The 19,246-nt window shown below is 40.0% G+C and overlaps 1 protein-coding gene across 10 annotated transcripts in view; it reads left to right on the top strand.

The window, feature by feature from the left end:
* CAMK2D (calcium/calmodulin dependent protein kinase II delta) overlaps positions 1 to 19,246 on the top strand; it is a 337,798-nt gene that overhangs the window by 94,125 nt on the left and 224,427 nt on the right. For all 10 annotated transcript variants that reach the window (XM_049786926.1, XM_049786920.1, XM_049786918.1 and 7 more), the window contains exon 2: positions 9,123 to 9,182. In XM_049786926.1, coding sequence (XP_049642883.1) covers positions 9,123 to 9,182 — 60 coding nt within the window. The remainder of the gene's footprint in view (positions 1 to 9,122; positions 9,183 to 19,246) is intronic.

Raw genomic sequence — 19,246 nt, 5'->3', positions numbered from 1 at the left:
ACTGAAGTTCTTGTGTCTATTGCACCTCTGTTAAAGTAGGCATATCTTCATATGAAGTTAGTTATACAATATGACTTTCCCTGTCTAGGACTGAACAGCAAAAGTGGGAGTAAACAGTGTTAGATGTCAGACAGTCAAGTGAAAAATGAAATCAAATGTGGGGCTGCAGAAATTATACAACTTTGCACATCGGCAGTCTGGTTTGATCCCTGACATCTCATATGTCCCCTGAGGCACAGCCAGGAGTAAGTCCTGAGCATCAGCAGGTATGGCCCCCAACAAAATTAAGCCAAAAACCAAATTCTTGGTATAGAGTAAGTATAGTTCAGAACAAAAAGATGCAATAAAAGTAACTATGAATTTTTTAAAATCCTCCATTTTTCATTCCATGAACTATCACTTGAAATGCCTGTGCTTGAGGCTCAGGTTTAGTAATGAATTGATTTTTTAAATGACTTCATTGAACAGACTCAGGTTTAAAATGTTGCCACAAAGTCTATCTTCTTAGAGGATCGATGCCCCCTTTTACATGGAGTATCTTTTACCGAGAGAAATGAATTTGTAAATGTAACTCCTGCTCTTTGAGTAATAAAGTCTCTGTGTAAGCAGTCTACAATCAGGACACTAAGCTCAGCCCTTGGTTTTAAAGATTCCTGTGGGCTCTCTTTGTCAGGTTCTTTGTGTTAACCCAGGCATTCTAGACCCACAGCAGTCCTGATTCACCAAGAGCATCATGAGTTACCTGATCCTGATTTGAGGCTTTCTGGTGGTGGTGGTGGTGGTGGTGGTGTGTGTGTGTGTGTCTGTGTGTATTATATGTGCAGAAATACCCAGAGACACCAGGAAACCCTTCACGGAGAAGTGTGAAAGGTCTAATGTCAGATGCAGTGGTACATCATCCAGAGGCTTAGGGCTGTGTCACTTTCCATCTCCCAAGATGGGGAGAGGTTTGCTTTCAGAAAGAGAGAGTAATAAGGTCTCCTTAGGGACCAGCGCTTCTGGGAAACCCAGAGAGGTGAAAAATGCTAAGAATTGGACTGGCAGGTGGTTGTACAGAAGCCAGTGTAGCAGTATTCAGCTGCCTTCTGTCTGAAAATGGGGAGCTCTGAGGTCCTAGTCTCACATAGGTACATGGGGTATAGGGGAGCACAGAGACCAATTAAAACAAAACAACAACAACAAAAAAACCAAATGCCTCTCTCTTACCAGACCATCCTTGGTACTTCCCAGAAGGAGATGGGAAGGGCACACAGACCTAGGACAGAATCAGTGGGCATCCCCACCTCCTCCTGTTCTTGGGTTTTATAGAACTGTTGCAGAGTGATTATTATTAATAGTACTGATGCTGTGTTGTTAAAAAAATTCAATTATTTTATGTTATCTAGATAAAAAATCCATTAGAGGGGACAGAGCAATAAAACAATGGGAAGGGTGTTTGTTTTGCACATGACTGATCCAGGTTCTATCCCCAGGATCCTATATTCCTGAGTGTAGAGACAGGAGTAATCCCAAAGCACAGTTGGGTGTGACCCAAAACAAAACATATCTATTAGATTTTGATGCCCCCTCAGAGTTTGCATTTATTATTAGTATTAGTATTGATTTTTAAGATATCATTACCCCTGGTACTGCTTACAAGCTAAAGATTGACCTAAGATCCTTGAGCCCTAACAGTTGAGCCATATCCTGGCCATGTCTATGCTAGCAGCTTCCATGCTTTGGCAATTCGGGTTGAGTTACTTTTGAAAGTGTCCTTATTAATAAAAACTCATTTCTTGGTGCTGGTCAGTGAATAATTGTTCTCTGTGGCTTTAGAAGTCCTCTGATTACTCCAGGAAAAAATGAGATTTGTGGTGGATGAGTAGAGAGATAGAGGGATGGAGTTTTTACTTCAATTTATGATCAGATCGATTTTCCAGAAAGATTAAGATGGCATTTAGAATAGGGGTTTGGAACAGGTCTATTAGATATAATTTATATTTTTCACTTAATTTGAAATCTCTTCTGAGGCTAAATATTTTTTTTTTTTTTTTTTGGTTTTTTTGGCCAAACCCTGTGATGCTCAGGGGTCACTCCTAGCTGTGTACTCAGAAATCGCTCCTGGCTTGGGGGACCATATGGGGGATTGAACTGTGGTCCATCCTAGGCTAGCATGGGCAAGATAGAAGTAAGCACTTGTGCCACCACTCTGGACCTCGAGGAAAATAAGTTAATAAAATAAAAGTATCTTAAAATTGGAAAGAGACAATGACATTTCCTTGGAGTTCTCAGAGACTTTTCAAATCCACAGAGCTCTGTGCTTGTCTAATAGCATTTCCTATCGACTGCAAATCCACACCAGGCAACAATTTGTTATTTCCCACAGGCGCTGTTTATAGATTGTGCCTTCAGCCACAGGTCAGAGCCGGCATGGAGCATATCAAACTTGACAAGATGATAGCCTGAAGGGTGATATTTTTATTCTTCCAGCAGTGCAGACTGCACTTCAAAGGGAGGAAAAGCCAAACTATGATTCTTGGAGTCCTTTAATAAATATTAAATGATAAGTGAGGCTGTATAGTCAGGCACTACAGTAGCTGCTGGGAGGAGTGTGGATAATAAAAACATCTTCAAGTGATCATAACCAGTGTTACAGATGCCTTACCTCTTACAATCTTTGCCACTAACTATTGCAGTGGTGAGAATTGAGAACAAGTGGGTAGGAGGTAGGACTTTTGTTGCCAACTGAAGTAGGAGTGTCCTGGGAATTTTGAAAGTGAAGCTGATTCATCTCTTGAGCTGGTTAAATTTATCTCTTGAGCTGGTAACAGGCGCGCACCACTCTCCCTCCTCAACTGACATGTGCTAACACTATATGAACATGATGTTGACTGTGAAGCACCAGACGAGACATATTTCCATTATTGCTGACTTTTAGTTGTAATGAAAACTCAAGCTCCACTCTCATGTTGGGGATGTCAAAACATGCCCCAAAGAACAGAGCAGAAGCACCTTGTGATTCAGATGAACTCCCTTTGGGAGCTAGTGCTGTGGGAGGAAGGAGTCAGGGATGCAGCAGCCCAGAACACATAAATATTTGGAGAGCACCAGTCCTAGCACTTGGTCCCAGTCTCAGTCTCAGCACTGGAAGCCTTGGAGTTCAGGCACCGCACCGACAGCATGGTACTTAGCCAATGATATGTGACAAACATGGTAGTCATGCTTGTGTTTGGGCTGAGTAAGATTGAGACTATCCTTGTGCTAGGGGCTTCATTCCTTCACTGCAAATTATTGAAAGCAGGTTCCTACCTTAGTTTAAAAAAAAAAAAAAAAGACAAGGTAGGTGGTGGTGTGCAGCCTGTGGTGAGAATCAAGAGCCAGAATCAGGGCTTGGAAGCAGGCCATTTCCTATCTTAGCAGCCTTGGTGGAGATCCTAGAGCAAAGGGTCCTGGAAAGTAACATCCAGGTTCCTGGCCCACCAAGCTTGGGAGATTATGAACTTGTGTAGTTTGGAGCTTGAGGCAGTTTGTTGTCTAGAAGCAGAAACCACTATCCCTAGAGTGCTTGTTAGCAGTGATTGTCTTAGGATAGTGCCCCTTTGGGGAAGAGGGCATTCAACAATTCACACAATTTACATTTGTTCTCTCAGGTTCTAAAGTCAGAGTCTAGGCATTGGCAGGGATTGCTCTTTTGTTTGGAGCTGCACCACTTCCTGATAGCTCCACTTGATCTTCCCTCTGTTTCTGTCACTTCCCTCTTATTTTTGTGGCCTAGATGATGACTTCTTTGCAATTTCATTTCACCTTTATAATACTACTAGAGCCCCATTCTGAGGCATTTAGGATTTGGAGTTGCACATAGGAGTTTCATTGGCATGCAGATCTCTGGAGTATTATAAATTATTATAATAGCTCAGATCAAAGTCTAGCTTTGTTTTTGATTGAAATCTAGGTTTATTTTCACATAATTATATAGTAACTGATTATATAAATGTGACTTGTGATTTAGCATATATATGCTCTTACATGCATCTTCAAAATCCACTTTTAACCATTTGAGTTTATGTATTCCTGAATAAGAATAAGAATAATACCTTGTCTTTGGCCCTTTCCCCTTTCTTTTTCTTTGTTGCCACTGTTGCTGCAAAGAGTTATGGTAGAAGAGAGATGGCATGCACAGGTGATTGGCTGTGGTGCTCACCCACTCAGCCACAATGTGTTTGAGGAGTGGTGCTTGCTAGCCAGGGGTGGCAGTATTAGTTACTTTTGCTCATCTAGCTGCTTTGCTCAGGTAGCTCAGAGCTGAGGTTCTTAGTGCATAGTGGTCAGATTGCTCTAGGCGCAGGCCATAGAGTCCTAAGGACACTTTTGCTGCCTTATGCTTGCAGAGGTCTTTAGCTCTCTCCTGGCCTCAGGATGCAACTTGTCTTAAGAATCTATTATGTTGAGTGAAATAAGTCAGAGAGAGAGAGAGAAAGATGCAGAATGGTCTCACTCTCTATGGGTTTTAAGAAAAATGAAAGACATTCTTGCAATAATAATTTTCAGGCACAAAAGAGAAAAAAGCTGGAAGTTACAGCTCACCTCATGAAGCTCACCGCAAACAGGGATGAGTTTAGTTAGAGAAATAGCTACGTTTTGAACTATCCTAATAATGAGAATGTACGAGGGAAATAGAAAGCCTGTTTAGAGTACAGGCAGGGTTCTGGTGGGGAGGAGGGAGACTTGGGACATTGGTGATGGGAATGTTGCACTGGTGATGGGTGGTGTTCTTTACATGACTGAAACCCAAATACAATCATGTATGTAATAAAGTTGGTTAAATAAATAAAAAAAAAGAATAAATACCTCCTAAAGGCACAGAGGGGGTTGAAGAATTGACATGTATTTTGTAGTTCTTGTAGTGTTATTCTGATGATCATAAGACTGTAGATGACTTGTCTTGATTTTCATAATCTATATATAATAAATATATGTAACACTCAATTAGTCCTATGCTAGCCATGTTTATTCTTTAAGACACTTTCATCAGGTGCTGGAGAGATAGTATAGTGAGTCTGGCACTTGTCCTGTACATAGGCAACTGGGTTCCATCACTGGCATCCTTTATGGTGCCCCAAGCTTGTCAAGAGTGATTCCTGAACACAGTCAGGAGTAGCCCTCTGAGTACTGCTGAGGATAGCCCCCAAACCGAAGTTAGAAAAACTATAACACTTTATCATTGAACTATTTACCTTTGTAATGTCATTATTATGCTTAAAGTATTTTCGAATTGTTGAAAACAAAACAAACAAAAGTTCCAACAAACTATTCCATGCTATGTCATATAGTACAGGCTAGGAGTTCTTAAACTTTTTCCAACTACAACCCCCTTTTTGCCTAGAAAATTGTATGCATTCCCAGGTATATAAATAAAGAAATCAAGCCTTTACTGATAATAAATCATGCCAAATTTAAAAATATTTTAAATTATGTGACCCTTTGTGGGTTTGCAGCCCACTATGTTAAAAACTATGGTATAGACTAGTGTTTCCCAGAGATGATCTGTAGACCCAGGAAGCTCCAAAACCTCTCAGAGAAGATATATAAGTTGAAAATTATTTTCATAATAAAATGAAGACTTCTGCCTTTTGTCCATGTGTCATTGACATTTTTGCAACAGTATGTGAAAATGTAAATAAAACCCAAACACCTCATTTCATGTAGGCTTGTCCTTCATAAACCAATGGCGACTGCTATTATTTAAGACCAGAGAGCTGGCACACGAGTTAAGGCACTTTGGCCTCAATTACTGGCATCACATATGGTCCCTTGAGCACTGCTAGGAGTCAACCTTGAGCATAGAGGCAGGAATAAGCCCTGAGAACAGTAGGGCATGGCCCAAACCCTTGCCCCCAAACAAAATGGACCCTCCATTTTTTTTTTTGGTTTTAGAGCCACACCCGGGGACACTCAGGGCTTACTCCTGGGTATGTGCTCAGAAATCACTCCTGGTTTGGGGGACCATCTGGGACACCCAGAGATTAAACTGTGATTCATCCTAGGTTAGCACATGCAAGGCAGATGCTCTACTGCTTGTGCCACTGCTCCAGCCCCCAAATGGCCCTTATTTACCTGCTCTTGCCTACTCATCTTTGTGGTTCTATGATTACACATGAAGGAATGCAGGGAACTCTCATGTATACTGCAGATGCAGTGATTGTTGGGGAAAAAAAAGTCTGACAGAGATTACTTTTTTGCCTGAAGTAGTAGCTGGAGAAACTAACACAATTGTTCAGACTTTAGATACTTGACAGACGTTTTTCTCAAAAACAATCATCTGTCCATTTAAAGAGAAGTGATCCCACTCATTACCTCATCTACCTTATATTTCCAACAAAAATTATGTACCTAGAAAACTTGTGTCTTCACAAGAATGTAACTGACTTTCAGAGGTGAAGATGATTTTGATGAGGTCCTGGATGATACCAGCTATTGTTTTGATAATATTATATGTTCAAACATGCCAACATTTAGAATATATTCTTACTCATGAATTGAACTTTCATTTTATTTGCTCATTGCTTTTGTTTGAGATGTTCCCTAGTCCTGTTGCAAGACTATTGGCAGTGGTTGGAGGTATGTTTCACTGGGGCCCCAATCCTGGACTGGGGTGCCAACCAAGCACTCCAGTTGACTTCTGAGTCAACTCCCAGCCTATGAACTGAAACTTTTATTTATTTTATTTTATTTATATATTTATTTATCTAGGTTTTTGGGGGCACATCCAGTGGTGTTCAGAGGTTTCTCCTGGCTATGCACTCAGAAATCACTCCTGGCAGGCTCAGAGGACCATAAAGGATGCTGGGGATCAAACCCGGGTTGGCTATGTACTAGGCAAATGCCCTACTTGCTCTGCTTTGATTCTGGTCCTGGTCCCCAATACCAGAACTTTTAAAATGACTCATTCAACATGTTATAAAATTGAACCCAGGCAGTAGAGTCAAAGAGCAAGAACAAAGACCAGTGGGTTTTATATAGGAGAAGACAACTTTCCTTTCGTGGTATTATAAACATATTTGATTGCAATAGTCAAGTCTGTAATTTTATTGACAGGATTCATTGATCATATTTCACATTTCACATGCCAAATCACCTTTCAGAAACTATCATTCACTGAATTTTGGCATAACGTCTGTCCACTATGACCTAAAAAGAATAGTTCAGTGCTTCTTCCTTTTCTAGATCCCCATTCTGGTGAAGTCAGATTTCCTTCACTATGACCTAAAAAGAATAGTTCAGTGCTTCTTCCTTTTCTAGATCCCCATTCTGGTGAAATCAGATTTCCTTCATCTACTTCAGCCAAAACAAGGTATTGCACCAGCTGAATATAGAAGCAAACATGGGAACACAAGTGTCTTCTATATACTGGAGTTCAGGGATATCTGCATAAATGTGGTGAAAATGAAAAAAAGCAATGCCATTTTTCTCCCTGCTGTTATTTTTTCTGTTTTGAAATGTCAGTATTTTTCATGAAAAGTAAGTCAGGATGCTGTCATTTGTAAAGTCAGCATTGTGCTACAAGTTTCAGGAAGATTGTTCAGAAAAATCTTCATGGAATGTTAAAACTAGAGTGAAATTTTGATGAAAAACAGATTTTCTTGTGGCCTTAAAATACTTACTGGTTGCAAAGGAATAATTATTTAGAAGAGCAGTTCAGCAGCAGCTAGATCTGGGGATCAGAGTTACCACTTCTAAGAAACAGTTAGACAATGTTCCCTAGATGTGGCAGACCGAGAAAAGAAGACTCTCTGCTTACATGGCAGTGCCTAGTTCAAATCAGGAGTCAGTCTTTGAGAAAACAAAAAATGATTAAAGTACTCCTTGAGAAAGACATAGTGGGATGGGTTTTGTTTTTTTTTCAGATAGCAGATAGTTTTTTAAAAATATCAGATCCTAAAAGGAAATATTTCAGTACAAAGACACCTGAAGATAAAAAGACAATTAGATGCCACTTTTTTTTTGGGGGGGGGGGGCCACACCCGGCGGTGCTCAGGGGTTACTCCTGGCTGTCTGCTCAGAAATAGCTCCTGGCAGGCACGGGGGACCATATGGGACACTGGGATTCAAACCAACCACCTTAGGTCCTGGAACGGCTGCTTGCAAGGCAAATACCACTGTGCTATATCTCCGGGCCCTAGATGCCACATTTGACCACATGTATCCCAACGAAGGGAAAACCAAGCTGTACAAGGGTTGAATTATTAACATTCCAGCTCCTAGATTTATGCCCTTTGCTTACATGACGATGCCGTCTTGGGTTATTAAGGTGTCTTTGGGAGTTTATCCTGGAGGTTAAATTAAGGAAGAGTGTTTATCTTGCCATTTTCCTCAGCTGTGCTTAAAGTCAGTTCCTATTTCTCTACCTCATTTTTTTCAGGCTTCAAGTTAGTGAAGAGCAAAACAGTTATGTTGTTAAACTGTTAAACTTTATTTATCCATAACCTAAACTCAGACCTTAACTCTAATCCTAACTCTAACCCTAAACCAGTGGTTCTCAAATAGTGGGGCGCACCCCCCAGGGGTGGGTGCGAGGCTCCATAAAAGAGGGATGCGTTTGACCTCAGCAAACACTGTCAAACAAGCTAAGCCTCATGTTTATGCCTCTGTACGTCTCTGGAGCTGAGAGTTGCTGTGTCCTGCTTCAGATCCTGCTTCGAAAAGCTGTGCATTGCAAAACGTGCTCATTGTAGCCATTAATCCAGAGATTGTCTCTGATTAAAACATTGGCTCAAATTATTTTTATTCATTTTTGTTTTGCAGGTTAAAGTTATTTTAATAAAGATACTATTTAAAGTTACATGGGGGCATGAAAAATCTTTTCTTCTTCCCAGGGGGCATGACAGAAAATAATTGAGAAGCACTGCCCTAAACTAACGAACTAACTAACTAATTCTAATCCTAATCCCAGTCCCAACCACAACCTTAATCTGAACTATATTCCTAATCCTAATCTACTTTCAAATTTAAATTATTATTTTTCAAAAAGAAAAAAAGGATAAGTAACAGAAAAGACTTTGTCGTTTTGGTATATTATGAACTTCTGTGTGTATGCGTGTAATTTTTTTTTGTGCTAAAAGTTGTGATTTTATTTTTTAAAACAGATCACCAGAAGTTGGAAAGGGAAGCCAGAATCTGCCGTCTTTTGAAACACCCTAATATTGGTAAGGAGATAGTTTCAATATACATACAATATACATACAGCTTGCTTTCTGTGTTGCATATATTTTTCATACTTTTGACTGTTAATTGAATAATCATGAATATTTCTGACTTTTAGAAAATCCGTTTTTAATGTTTGGTTATGGTTACATGGTGTCATAATTTTTTTTAATAATGCACTTTGCAGCAGGCATGGAAAAATAAATGTTTCTATAATTACTTATAAGTTAAGATTGATTTACATTTAATTTATAAATCAAGATTGATTAGTTTTCAGAAAACCATATTTAGAAACATTATATGAAACTGTTGAACCAATGATTGTTTTGTGTTCTGCTGAAAGTTGAGTACACACCAACGTGTGAAATAAATGGAAAACTTACAGTGATTTTGACCATCATATTATTACTTTGTTATAAATATATTTTGGAATCATCTACATTCACTAGTCTGATGTCTCTGCATATTTAATATGTAAAACAGAAAGGAATAATCAGTTATCTAATTTATAGAACATGTGAAAACAATAGTGAAATAATTTTTTAATAGTTTACAGTTTTCTATGTACTAAGGCTTTATTTTTTTGGTTTTATTTTTATTATTTTTTTAAAATTTTTTCTTTATTTTAAACATCTTGATTACAAATATGATTGTGATTAGGTTTCAATCATGTAAAGAACACCCCCCCTTCACCAGTGCAACAATCCCACTACCAATGTCCCAAACCCCCTTCCATCCCATTCCACCCCCACCTATACGCTAGACAGGCTTTCCAGTTCCCTCATTCATTCATATGATTATGGTAGTTCTCAGTGTAGTTATTTCTAAAACTACACTCATCACGCTTTGTGGTGAGCTTCATGAAGTGAGCTGGAAGTTCCAGCCCTCCTCTCATTGTCTCTGAGGATTGTTGCAAAAATGACTTTTATTTTTCTTAAAATCCATAGATGAGTGAGACCATTCTGCCTCTCTGTCTCCCCCTCTGACTTATTTCACTTAGCATGATAGACTCCATGTACATCCATGTATAGGAAAATTTCATGATTCATCTCTCCTGACGGCTGCATAATATTCCATTGTGTATATGTACCACAGTTTCTTTTTTATATATATTTTATTTAAACACCTTAATTACATACATGATTGTGTTTGGGTTTCAGTCATGTAAAGAACCCACCCATCATCAGTGCAATATTCCCATCACCAATGTCCCAAATCTCCCTCCTCCCAACCCAACCCCGCCTGTACTCTAGACAGGCTTTCTATTTCCCTCATACATTCTCATTATTAGGATAGTTCAAAATGTAGTTATTTATCTAACTAAAATCCCTATTTGTGGGAGCTTTATGAGGTGAGCTGTAACTTCCAGCCCTTCTCTCTTTTGTGTCTGAAAATTATTATTGCAAGAATGTCTTTCATTTTTCTCCTCCTCCTCCTCCTCCTCCTCCTCCTCCTCCTCCTCCTCCTCCTCCTCCTCCTCCTCTTCTTCTTCTTCTTCCTCCTTCTTCTTGGATATTCAGGCCACACCCGTTTGATGCTCTGGCTAAGCGCTCAGAAATTGCCCCTGACTTGGGGGGCCATATGGGATGCCGGAGGATCGAACTGAGGTCCTTCCTTGGCTAGCGCTTGCAAGGCAGACACCTTACCCCTAGCGCCACCTCACCAGCCCCGTCTTTCATTTTTCTTAAAACTCATAGATGAGTGAGATCATTCTGCGTTTTTCTCACTCTCTCTGACTTATTTCACTCAGCATAATAGATTCCGTGTACAACCATGTTTAGGTAAATTTCATGACTTTATCTCTCCTGACAACTGCATAATATTTCATTGTGTATATGTACCACAGTTTCTATAGCCATTCATCTGTTGAAAGATATCTTGGCTGTTTCCAGAGTCTTGCTATGTTAAATAGTGCTGCAATGAATATAGGTGTAAGGATGGGATTTTTGTATGGTATTTTTGTGTTCCTAGGGTATATTCCTAGAAGTGGTATAGCTGGATCGCATCCATAAAGGTTGAACTAGACGGCATTCCCACCAGCAGTGGATAAGAGTTTCTTTCTCTCAACATCCCTCCCAACACTGCTTGTACTCATTCTTTGTGATGTGTGCCAATCTCTGGGGTGTGAGGTGGTACCTCATAGTTGTTTTGATTTGCATCTTCCTGATGATTAGTGATGTGGAGCATTTTTCATTTGTCTTTTGGCCATTTGTATTTCTTCTTTGTCAAAGTGTCTGTCCATTTCTTCTCCCCATTTTTTTGATGGGATTAGATGTTTTTTTCTTGTAAAGTTCTGTCGGTGCCTTGTATATTTTGGAGATTAGCCCTTATCTGATGGGTATTGGGTAAATAGTTTCTCCCACTCAGTCAGTGGCTCTTGTATCCTGGGCGCTATTTCCTTTGAGGTGCAGAAGCTTCCCAGCTTAATGTATTCCCATCTGTTATTTTTTGCTTTCACTTGCTTGGAGAGTGCAGTTTCCTCCCTGAAGATGCCTGTGTCTCAATGTCCTGGAGTGTTTTACCTACGTGTTGTTCTATATATCTTATGGTGTTGGGTCTGATATCGAGGTTTTTTCATCCATTTGGATTTTACCTTTGTACATGATGTTAGCTCGGGGTCTAAGTTCAAGTATTTTGCAAGTGGCTAGCGAGTTTTGCCAACACCATTTGTTGAAGAGGTTTTCTTTGCTCCATTTAGGATTTTTTGCTACTTTATCAAGAATTAGGTGATTGTATGTCTGGGGAACATTCTCTGAATAGTCAAGCCTATTTCACTGATCTGAGGGCCTGTCTTTATTCCAGTACCATGCTGTTTTGATAACTATTGCTTTGTAGTAAAGTTTAAAGTTGAAGAAAGTAATTCCTCCCATATTCTTTTTCCCAATGATTGCTCCAGCTATTCTAGGGTGTTTATTGTTCCAAATGAATATCAAAAGTGCGTGATCCACTTCCTTGAAGAATGTCATGGGTATCTATAGAGTAAGGGTCTCAAACTCAATTGACCTGGGGGCCGCAGTAGGCAAAGTCGGAGTGATCCTTGAGTGCAAAGTCGGTAGTAAGCCTTGAACATTGGGGTGTGACCCAAACAACTAAAACAAAACAAAAAAAGAAGAGATTCCTCTGGGGCAGGGTCACACAATGTTGTATGGAGGGCCGCAAACGCCCCGCAGGCTGTGATTTTGAGACCCCTGCTAGAGGAATCGCATTAAATCTGTGCAATGCTTTGGGGAGTATAGCCATTTTAATAATGTTAATCCTGCCAATCCATGAGCAGGGTATGTGCTTCCATTTCCGCGTTTCCTCTCTTATTTCTTGGAGCAGAGTTTTATAGTTTTTTTTGTATAGGTCCTTCACATTTTTAGTCAAGTTAATTCCAAGATATTTGAGTTTGTGTGGCACTATTGTGAATGGGGTTGTTTTCTTAATGTCCATATCTTCCTTATTGCTATTGGTATATAGAAGGGCCATTGATTTTTGTGTGTTAATTTTGTAGCCTGCCACCATGCTATATGAGTCTACTGTGTCTAGAACCTTTTTCATAGAGTCTTTAGTGTTTTCTAAGTAGAGTATCATGTCATCTGCAAAGAGGAGAGCTTGACTTCTTCCTTTCCTATCTGGATTCCCTTGATATCTTTTTCTTGCCTAATCGCTATAGCAAGTACTTCCAGTGCTATGTTGAATAGGAGTGGTGAGAGAGGACAGCCTTGTCTTGTGCCAGAATTTAGAGGGAAGGCTTTTAGTTTTTCTCCATTGAGGATAATACTTGCCACTGGCTTGTGGTAGATGGCCTTAACTATATTGAGAAAGGTTACTTCCATTCCCATCTTGCTGAGAGTTTTGATCAAGAATGGGTTTTGGACCTTATCAAATGCTTTCTCTGTGTCTATTGAAATGATCATGTGATTTCTATTTTTCTTGTTGTTGATGTTGTGTATTATGTTGATAGATTTACGGATGTTAAACCATCCTTGCATTCCTGGGATGAAACGTACTTGATCGTAGTGGATGATCTCCTTAATGAGTCATTGAATCCTATTTGCCAGGATTTAGTTGAGGATTTTTGCAACTGTGTTCATCAGCGATATTGGTCTGCAATTTTTTTCTCGTAGCATATCTGTCTGGTTTAGGTATCCAGGTGATGTTGGCTTCATAAAAGCTATTTGGAAGTGTTCCTGTTTTTTCGATTTTATGAAAGAGTTTTGCCAGGATTGGTAGTAGTTCCTCTTGAAAGGTTTGAAAGAATTCATTAGTGAATCCATCTGGGTCTGGGATTTTGTTTTTGGGCAGACATTTGATTACTGTCTTAACTTTTTCAATAGTGATGGGGGTGTTTAGTTGTGCTTCATCCTCTTCATTCAACCGTGAAAGATTATAAGAGTCCAAGAATTTATCCATTTCTTCCAGGTTCTCATCTTTAGTGGCATAGAGTTTCTCAAAGTAGTTTCTGATTACCATTTGGATCTCTGCCATATCAGTAGTGATCTCTCCTTTTTTATTCCTAATGCGAGTTATCAAAATTCTCTCTCTTTCTTCGTTAGTTTTGCCAGATATTTGAGTTTGTGTGGCACTAATATGAATGGTATTGCCTTCTTGATGTCCATCTTTTCTCTAGCATTATTGGTGTATAAAAAGGCCATTGATTTCTGTGTGTTAATTTTGTAGCCTGCCACCTTGCTATAAGAGTCTATTGTTTCTAGAAGCTTGTTGGTAGAGTCTTTAGTGTTTTCTTATCTTTTTTTTTTTTTTTTTTTTTTTTGGTTTTTGGGCCATACCCGGCAGTGCTCAGGGGTGACACCTGGCTGTCTGCTCAGAAATAGCTCCTGGCAGGTACGGGGGACTATATGGGACACCAAGATTCGAATCAACCACCTTAGGTCCTGGATCGGCTGCTTGCAAGGCAAACACCGCTGTTATATATCTCCGGGCCCATCTTTAGAGTTTTCTAAGTAGAATATCATGTCATCTGCAAAAAGTGAAAGCTTGACTTCTTTCTTTCCTGTCTGGATTCCCTTGATATCTTTTTCTTGCCTGATCGGTATAGCAAGAACTTCTAGTACTATGTTGAATAGGAGTGGTAAGAGCGGACAGCCTTGTCTTGTACCGGAATTTAGAGGAAAGGCTTTTAGTTTTTCTCCATTGAGGATAATATTTGCCATTGGCTTGTGATAGATGGCTTCAACTAGATTGAAAAAGGTTCCTTCCATTCCCATCTTGCTGAGAGTTTTGATCAAGAATGGGTGTTGGACGTTATCAAATGCTTTCTCTGCATCTATTGATATGATCATGTGATTTTTCTTTTTGGTTTTTGGGCCATACCCGGCGGTGCTCATGGGTTACTCCTGGCTGTCTGCTCAGAAATAGCTCCTGGCAGGCACGGGGGACCATATGGGACACCGGGATTCGAACCAACCACCTTTGGTCCTGGATCGGCTGCTTGCAAGGCAAACGCCGCTGTGCTATCTCTCCGGGCCCTATTTTTCTTGTTGTTGATGTTGTGTATGATGTTGATAGATTTACAGATGTTAAACCATCCTTGCATTCCTGGGATGAAACCTTCTTGGTCGTAGTGTATGATCTTCTTGATTATGCATTGGATCCTATTTTGCCAGGATTTTGTTTAAGATCCTTGCATCTACATTCATCAGGGATATTGGTCTGTAATTTTCCTTTTTGGAGCATCTTTGTCTGGTTTTGTTATCATGGTGATGTTGGCTTCATAAAAGCTGTTTCTGAGGGTTCCCGTGTTTTTCAATTTCATGGAGAGCCTGGCTAGGGTTGGTAGTAGTTCCTCTTGAAAGGTTTGAAAGAATTCATTAGTAAATCTATCTGGGCCTGGGTTTTACTTTTTAGACAGAAGTTTGATTATTGTTTCCTTTTCTTCAATAGTGATGGGTGTTTATATATGCTACATCCTCCTTACTCAACTGTGGAAGGTTATAAGTGTCCAAGAATTTATCTATTTCTTCTATGTTCTCATGTTTAGTAGCGTATAGTTTCTCAAAGTAGTCTCTGATTACCCTTCGGATCTCTGCAACATCTGTCGTGATCTCCCTCCCATGTTTCATTTTAATACGGGTTATCAAGTTTCTCTCTCTCTCTCTCTCTCTCTCTCTTTCTCTCTCTCTCTCTCTCTCTCTCTCTCTCTCTCTCTCTCTCTCTCTCTCTCTCTCTCTCTCTCTCTCTCTCTCTCTCTCTCTCTCTGTTTGTGATTTTTGCCAATGGTCTATCAATCTTGTTTATTTTTTCAAAGAACCAGCTTGTGCTTTCATTGATCTTTTGGATTGTTTTTTGGTTTCCTAGTTCATTGATTTCTGCTTTTATTTTTGTTATTTCCGTCTGTCTCCCTATTTTTGGTTCCTTTTGTTGGTCATTTTCTAATTTTATGAGCTGCGTCATAAAGTTATTTAGGTATGCCCCTTCTTCATTCCTGATATGTGCTTGTAAAGCTATAAATTTTCCTCTCAGGACCACTTTTGCTATGTTCCATAGTTTCTGTCAGTTTGTGTCTTCATTATCATTTGTTTCCAGGAAAGTTTTGATTTCCTCTTTGATTTCATCTCAGACCCACTGGTTATTCAGTAGCAGGCTGTTTAATTTCCAGTTGTTAAAGTATTTCTTCTGTGTCCCTTTGTAGTTCACATCTAATTTCATAGCCTTGTGGTCAGCAAAGGTAGCGTGTAAGATTTCTGTCTTCTTGATTTTATGAAGGTTTGCTTTATGTGTCAGCATGTAGTGTATCCTGGAAAATGACCCATGTACATTGAAGAAGAATGTGTATCCAGGTTTTTTGGGGTGGAGTGTCCTCTATATATTTACTAGTCCTCTTTCTTCCATTACTCTTTTCAGGGCTAGTATGTTTTTGTTGGGTTTCAGTTCAGTTGACCTATCAAGTGTTGACAGGGCCGTGTTGAGGTCTCCTACAATTATTGTGTTATTATTGATGTCTTACTTTAGATTTGTCAGTAATTGTATTAGATAATTTGCTGGTTTCTCATTTTGTGCATATATGTTTAATAGTCTGATATCTTCCTGTTGCACATATCCCTTGATTAGTACATAGTGTCCATCTTTGTCCCTTACCACTTTTCTGAGTATAAACTTGGTGTCATCAGATATTAATATGGCAACCCCAGCTTTTTTAAGGGTGTTGTTTGCTTGGATGATTTTCCTACAGCCTTTGATTTTGAGTCTATGTTTGTTCTTGACTATTCAGGTGTGTTTTTTGTTTTAGGCAGCAGAAGGTTGGATTCATCTTTTTGACCCATTTTGCCACTCTTTGTCTTTTAATTGGTGAATTTAGTCTATTGACTTTTAGGGAGATAATTGTCATAGGATATACTGTTATCTTTGTAGATAAGTTTGCTGTGTTTGTTGGTCTCTCATGTCTTAAAGTAGACCTTTCAGTGTTTCCTTTAAGGCTAGTTTTTCATCTGTGAAGTTTCTGAGCTGTTTTTTTTTAATCCATGAAGCTATGTATCCTTCCTTCAAACCTGAACGTTAGTCTGGCTGGGTGTAGTATTTTCTGTGAGGCATCCATTTCATTCAGTCTTGTCACAGTATCCCACCACTGTCTTCTGGCCTTGAGAGTTTCTTGTGACATGTCTGCTGTAAGTCTTAGGGATGCTCCTTTGAATGTAATTTTTCTTTTTAATCTTGCTGTTTTTCAGTATTCTATCTCTATCTGTGGGATTTGTCATTGTAACGAGAATGTGTCTTGGGGTGTTTTCCTTTGGGTCTCTTTTAGCTGGTACTCTTTGGGCATGCAGGATTTGATTGCATGTAGTCTTTACCTCTGGGAGTATCTCTTTGATGTTGTCTTTGACAGTTGATTCTTACTGGAGATCTCCTACCTGGGCCTCTGGGACTCCAATCATTCTTATGTTGTTTCTGTTGAGTTTATCAAAGACTTCTATTTTCATCTGTTCACATTCCTTGAGTACTTTTTTCCATTGCCTGATCGTTTGTCTTAAGGTTCTTTTCCAATTTCTTCTGCTGTGTTGAGTTTTTCTGCATCTCATCTTCCAGCACACTGATTCTGTCCTCAGCTGCTGTTAGCCTGCTGGAGAGGCCATCCACTGAGTTTTTCAGTTGAGCTACCATGTTTATTAGATCTATTATTTCCATTTGGAGTTTTCTGATTTCTGTCTTTGTGTTGTGCTCAGATCGATCTGTGCTTTATTTGAGTTCTACAAACATCTTCCATATTTCGATTCTAAACTCCTTATCCGAGAGGTTCATCAGATAGTTGGAATTTTTTAGATCATCCGAGCTATCATCTTCATTCTTTGTGCATGGTGTTTGCCTGTGAGGTTTTCTCATTGTCACGCTTGTAGCGTGATTTTTTTCTTCGTGTTGTGGTGGGGTTTATTGGTTAGAAAGAATGCGCAGCCACGCTCTTCTGCTGCCTCTATGGGACAGTTTTTTGGGGGTGCGCTCCCTAGGCCTCTGAGGAGAGCTTCAGGTATTCAGGAAATACAGACAGGCACAGTGTGCAGTGGCGTTCTTTTATTAGAAAGAGTGCTAGTCCAGGGAACGGAGATCCCCCCACAGCAGGCGGGTCTTCAGGGCCATGCCTGGTTAATCGGCCCTGGGGGGAGGGGGGTGAGAAATTCCTCCCTATGCATCCAAAAACTACAGCAGCAGGGTGGGGCTCAGAACACTCCACATGCCAGGATTTCTGAGTGCCTTTGACTGGTATGTTGGGGGCTCTGGGCAGGACAACTAGCCACAGGCCCCCTGGGCTGACCACTTAGTCCAGGGGACTGAGATCCCCCCATACCAGGCAGGTCTTCAGGGCCACGCCTGGTTAATCGGGCCCTGGGGGGCGGGGGGTGAGAAATTCCTCCCTATGCATCCAAAAACTACAGAGGCAGGGCTGGGCTCAGAACACTCCGCATGCCAGGATTTCTGGGTGCCCCCGCATGCACTTTAAGCATTAAGAGTATCCTTATCCTTATGTTATGTTTTGCCTATCCAGAATGTTCATTTTGTATTCTGCCCTATCCCACAACCCTACAAAGCTCTTTTTTACTCCTTAACTCTCTAACCCCCCCAAACGTCACTAACCTACATTACTCTTTTTAACTTCAGTACTGTACAATCCTAATCACAGACCAAAGCCGTGCATTGTGTGCAACAACCCCAAACTGTTTCAAGATACATAAAATGGACACATATTTCTTTAGAATATTTTGTGTTTTTTCTCTGACAGCTATAATTCTTACTAAATGTTGTCTTATACAGTGACAATTCTAACCACTTTTTATCTTCTCTTTATGAGCTGTTTAACAAGGAATTTTGGTGAAAGAGTCCCCCAGTTTAATGCTTATGATTGAACCATATCATGGGAATCAGTTGGACTTGTTCTTATAGCCCCCATATGCGTCAATAACACCACGTGGCATTGCTTCTTTTTTGCATAGGCACATTAAAATGGGAAAATACTATACATACAAATAAGATCCTATTTAATAGAGATTGGAACACACAAATCTTGTAGTGCAAAGGGACCTTACACCCTGAACATTGCCATATGACCTGGCACAGACCTCAGAAGAAAGGGCATTTTCCATTCACCCCTGAACCAGGGAAGCCATCCACGAAACATCCAGGCTTGTTTATAACATCACCTAGAAGTAATCCTCTACGACGGAAGACCCTACACTGCTCAGGTATCGACCTGCTCAAAAGAGACTTCCCTTAACACTGAGAAGACTTAACAACAACAACGACCTGCTTACAGGACAGGGCTCCCTGCATTGCCCTTTGATTGTGAGGTGAAAGGAGAGGATGCTCCACATCCTGACTTCAATGTAGGATATGCAGATTCCAGGATCTTTAATACAGAAACATGATACCAACAACAGAGACTGTGTGAAAAATAAAAGTGTGTTGGCAGTACAGACAATGTCTTGGATTGGATGATCTAGCTTTTCTGGAGCCTAGAGTTGGACTTGTGCCAGGAAACTTCAGGGGTCGGGTCTCTTTGTATTTAGGCCAAGGTCATTCCTTTCCATGCCCTCATATTTTGGTGGGCCTATGCAAACAACAATTGCCACTCTAACAC

This window comes from Suncus etruscus, chromosome 14, assembly GCF_024139225.1.
Source record: "Suncus etruscus isolate mSunEtr1 chromosome 14, mSunEtr1.pri.cur, whole genome shotgun sequence".
NCBI classification, from domain to species: Eukaryota; Metazoa; Chordata; class Mammalia; order Eulipotyphla; family Soricidae; genus Suncus; species Suncus etruscus.
This window is presented reverse-complemented; position numbering and strand designations above follow the sequence as displayed.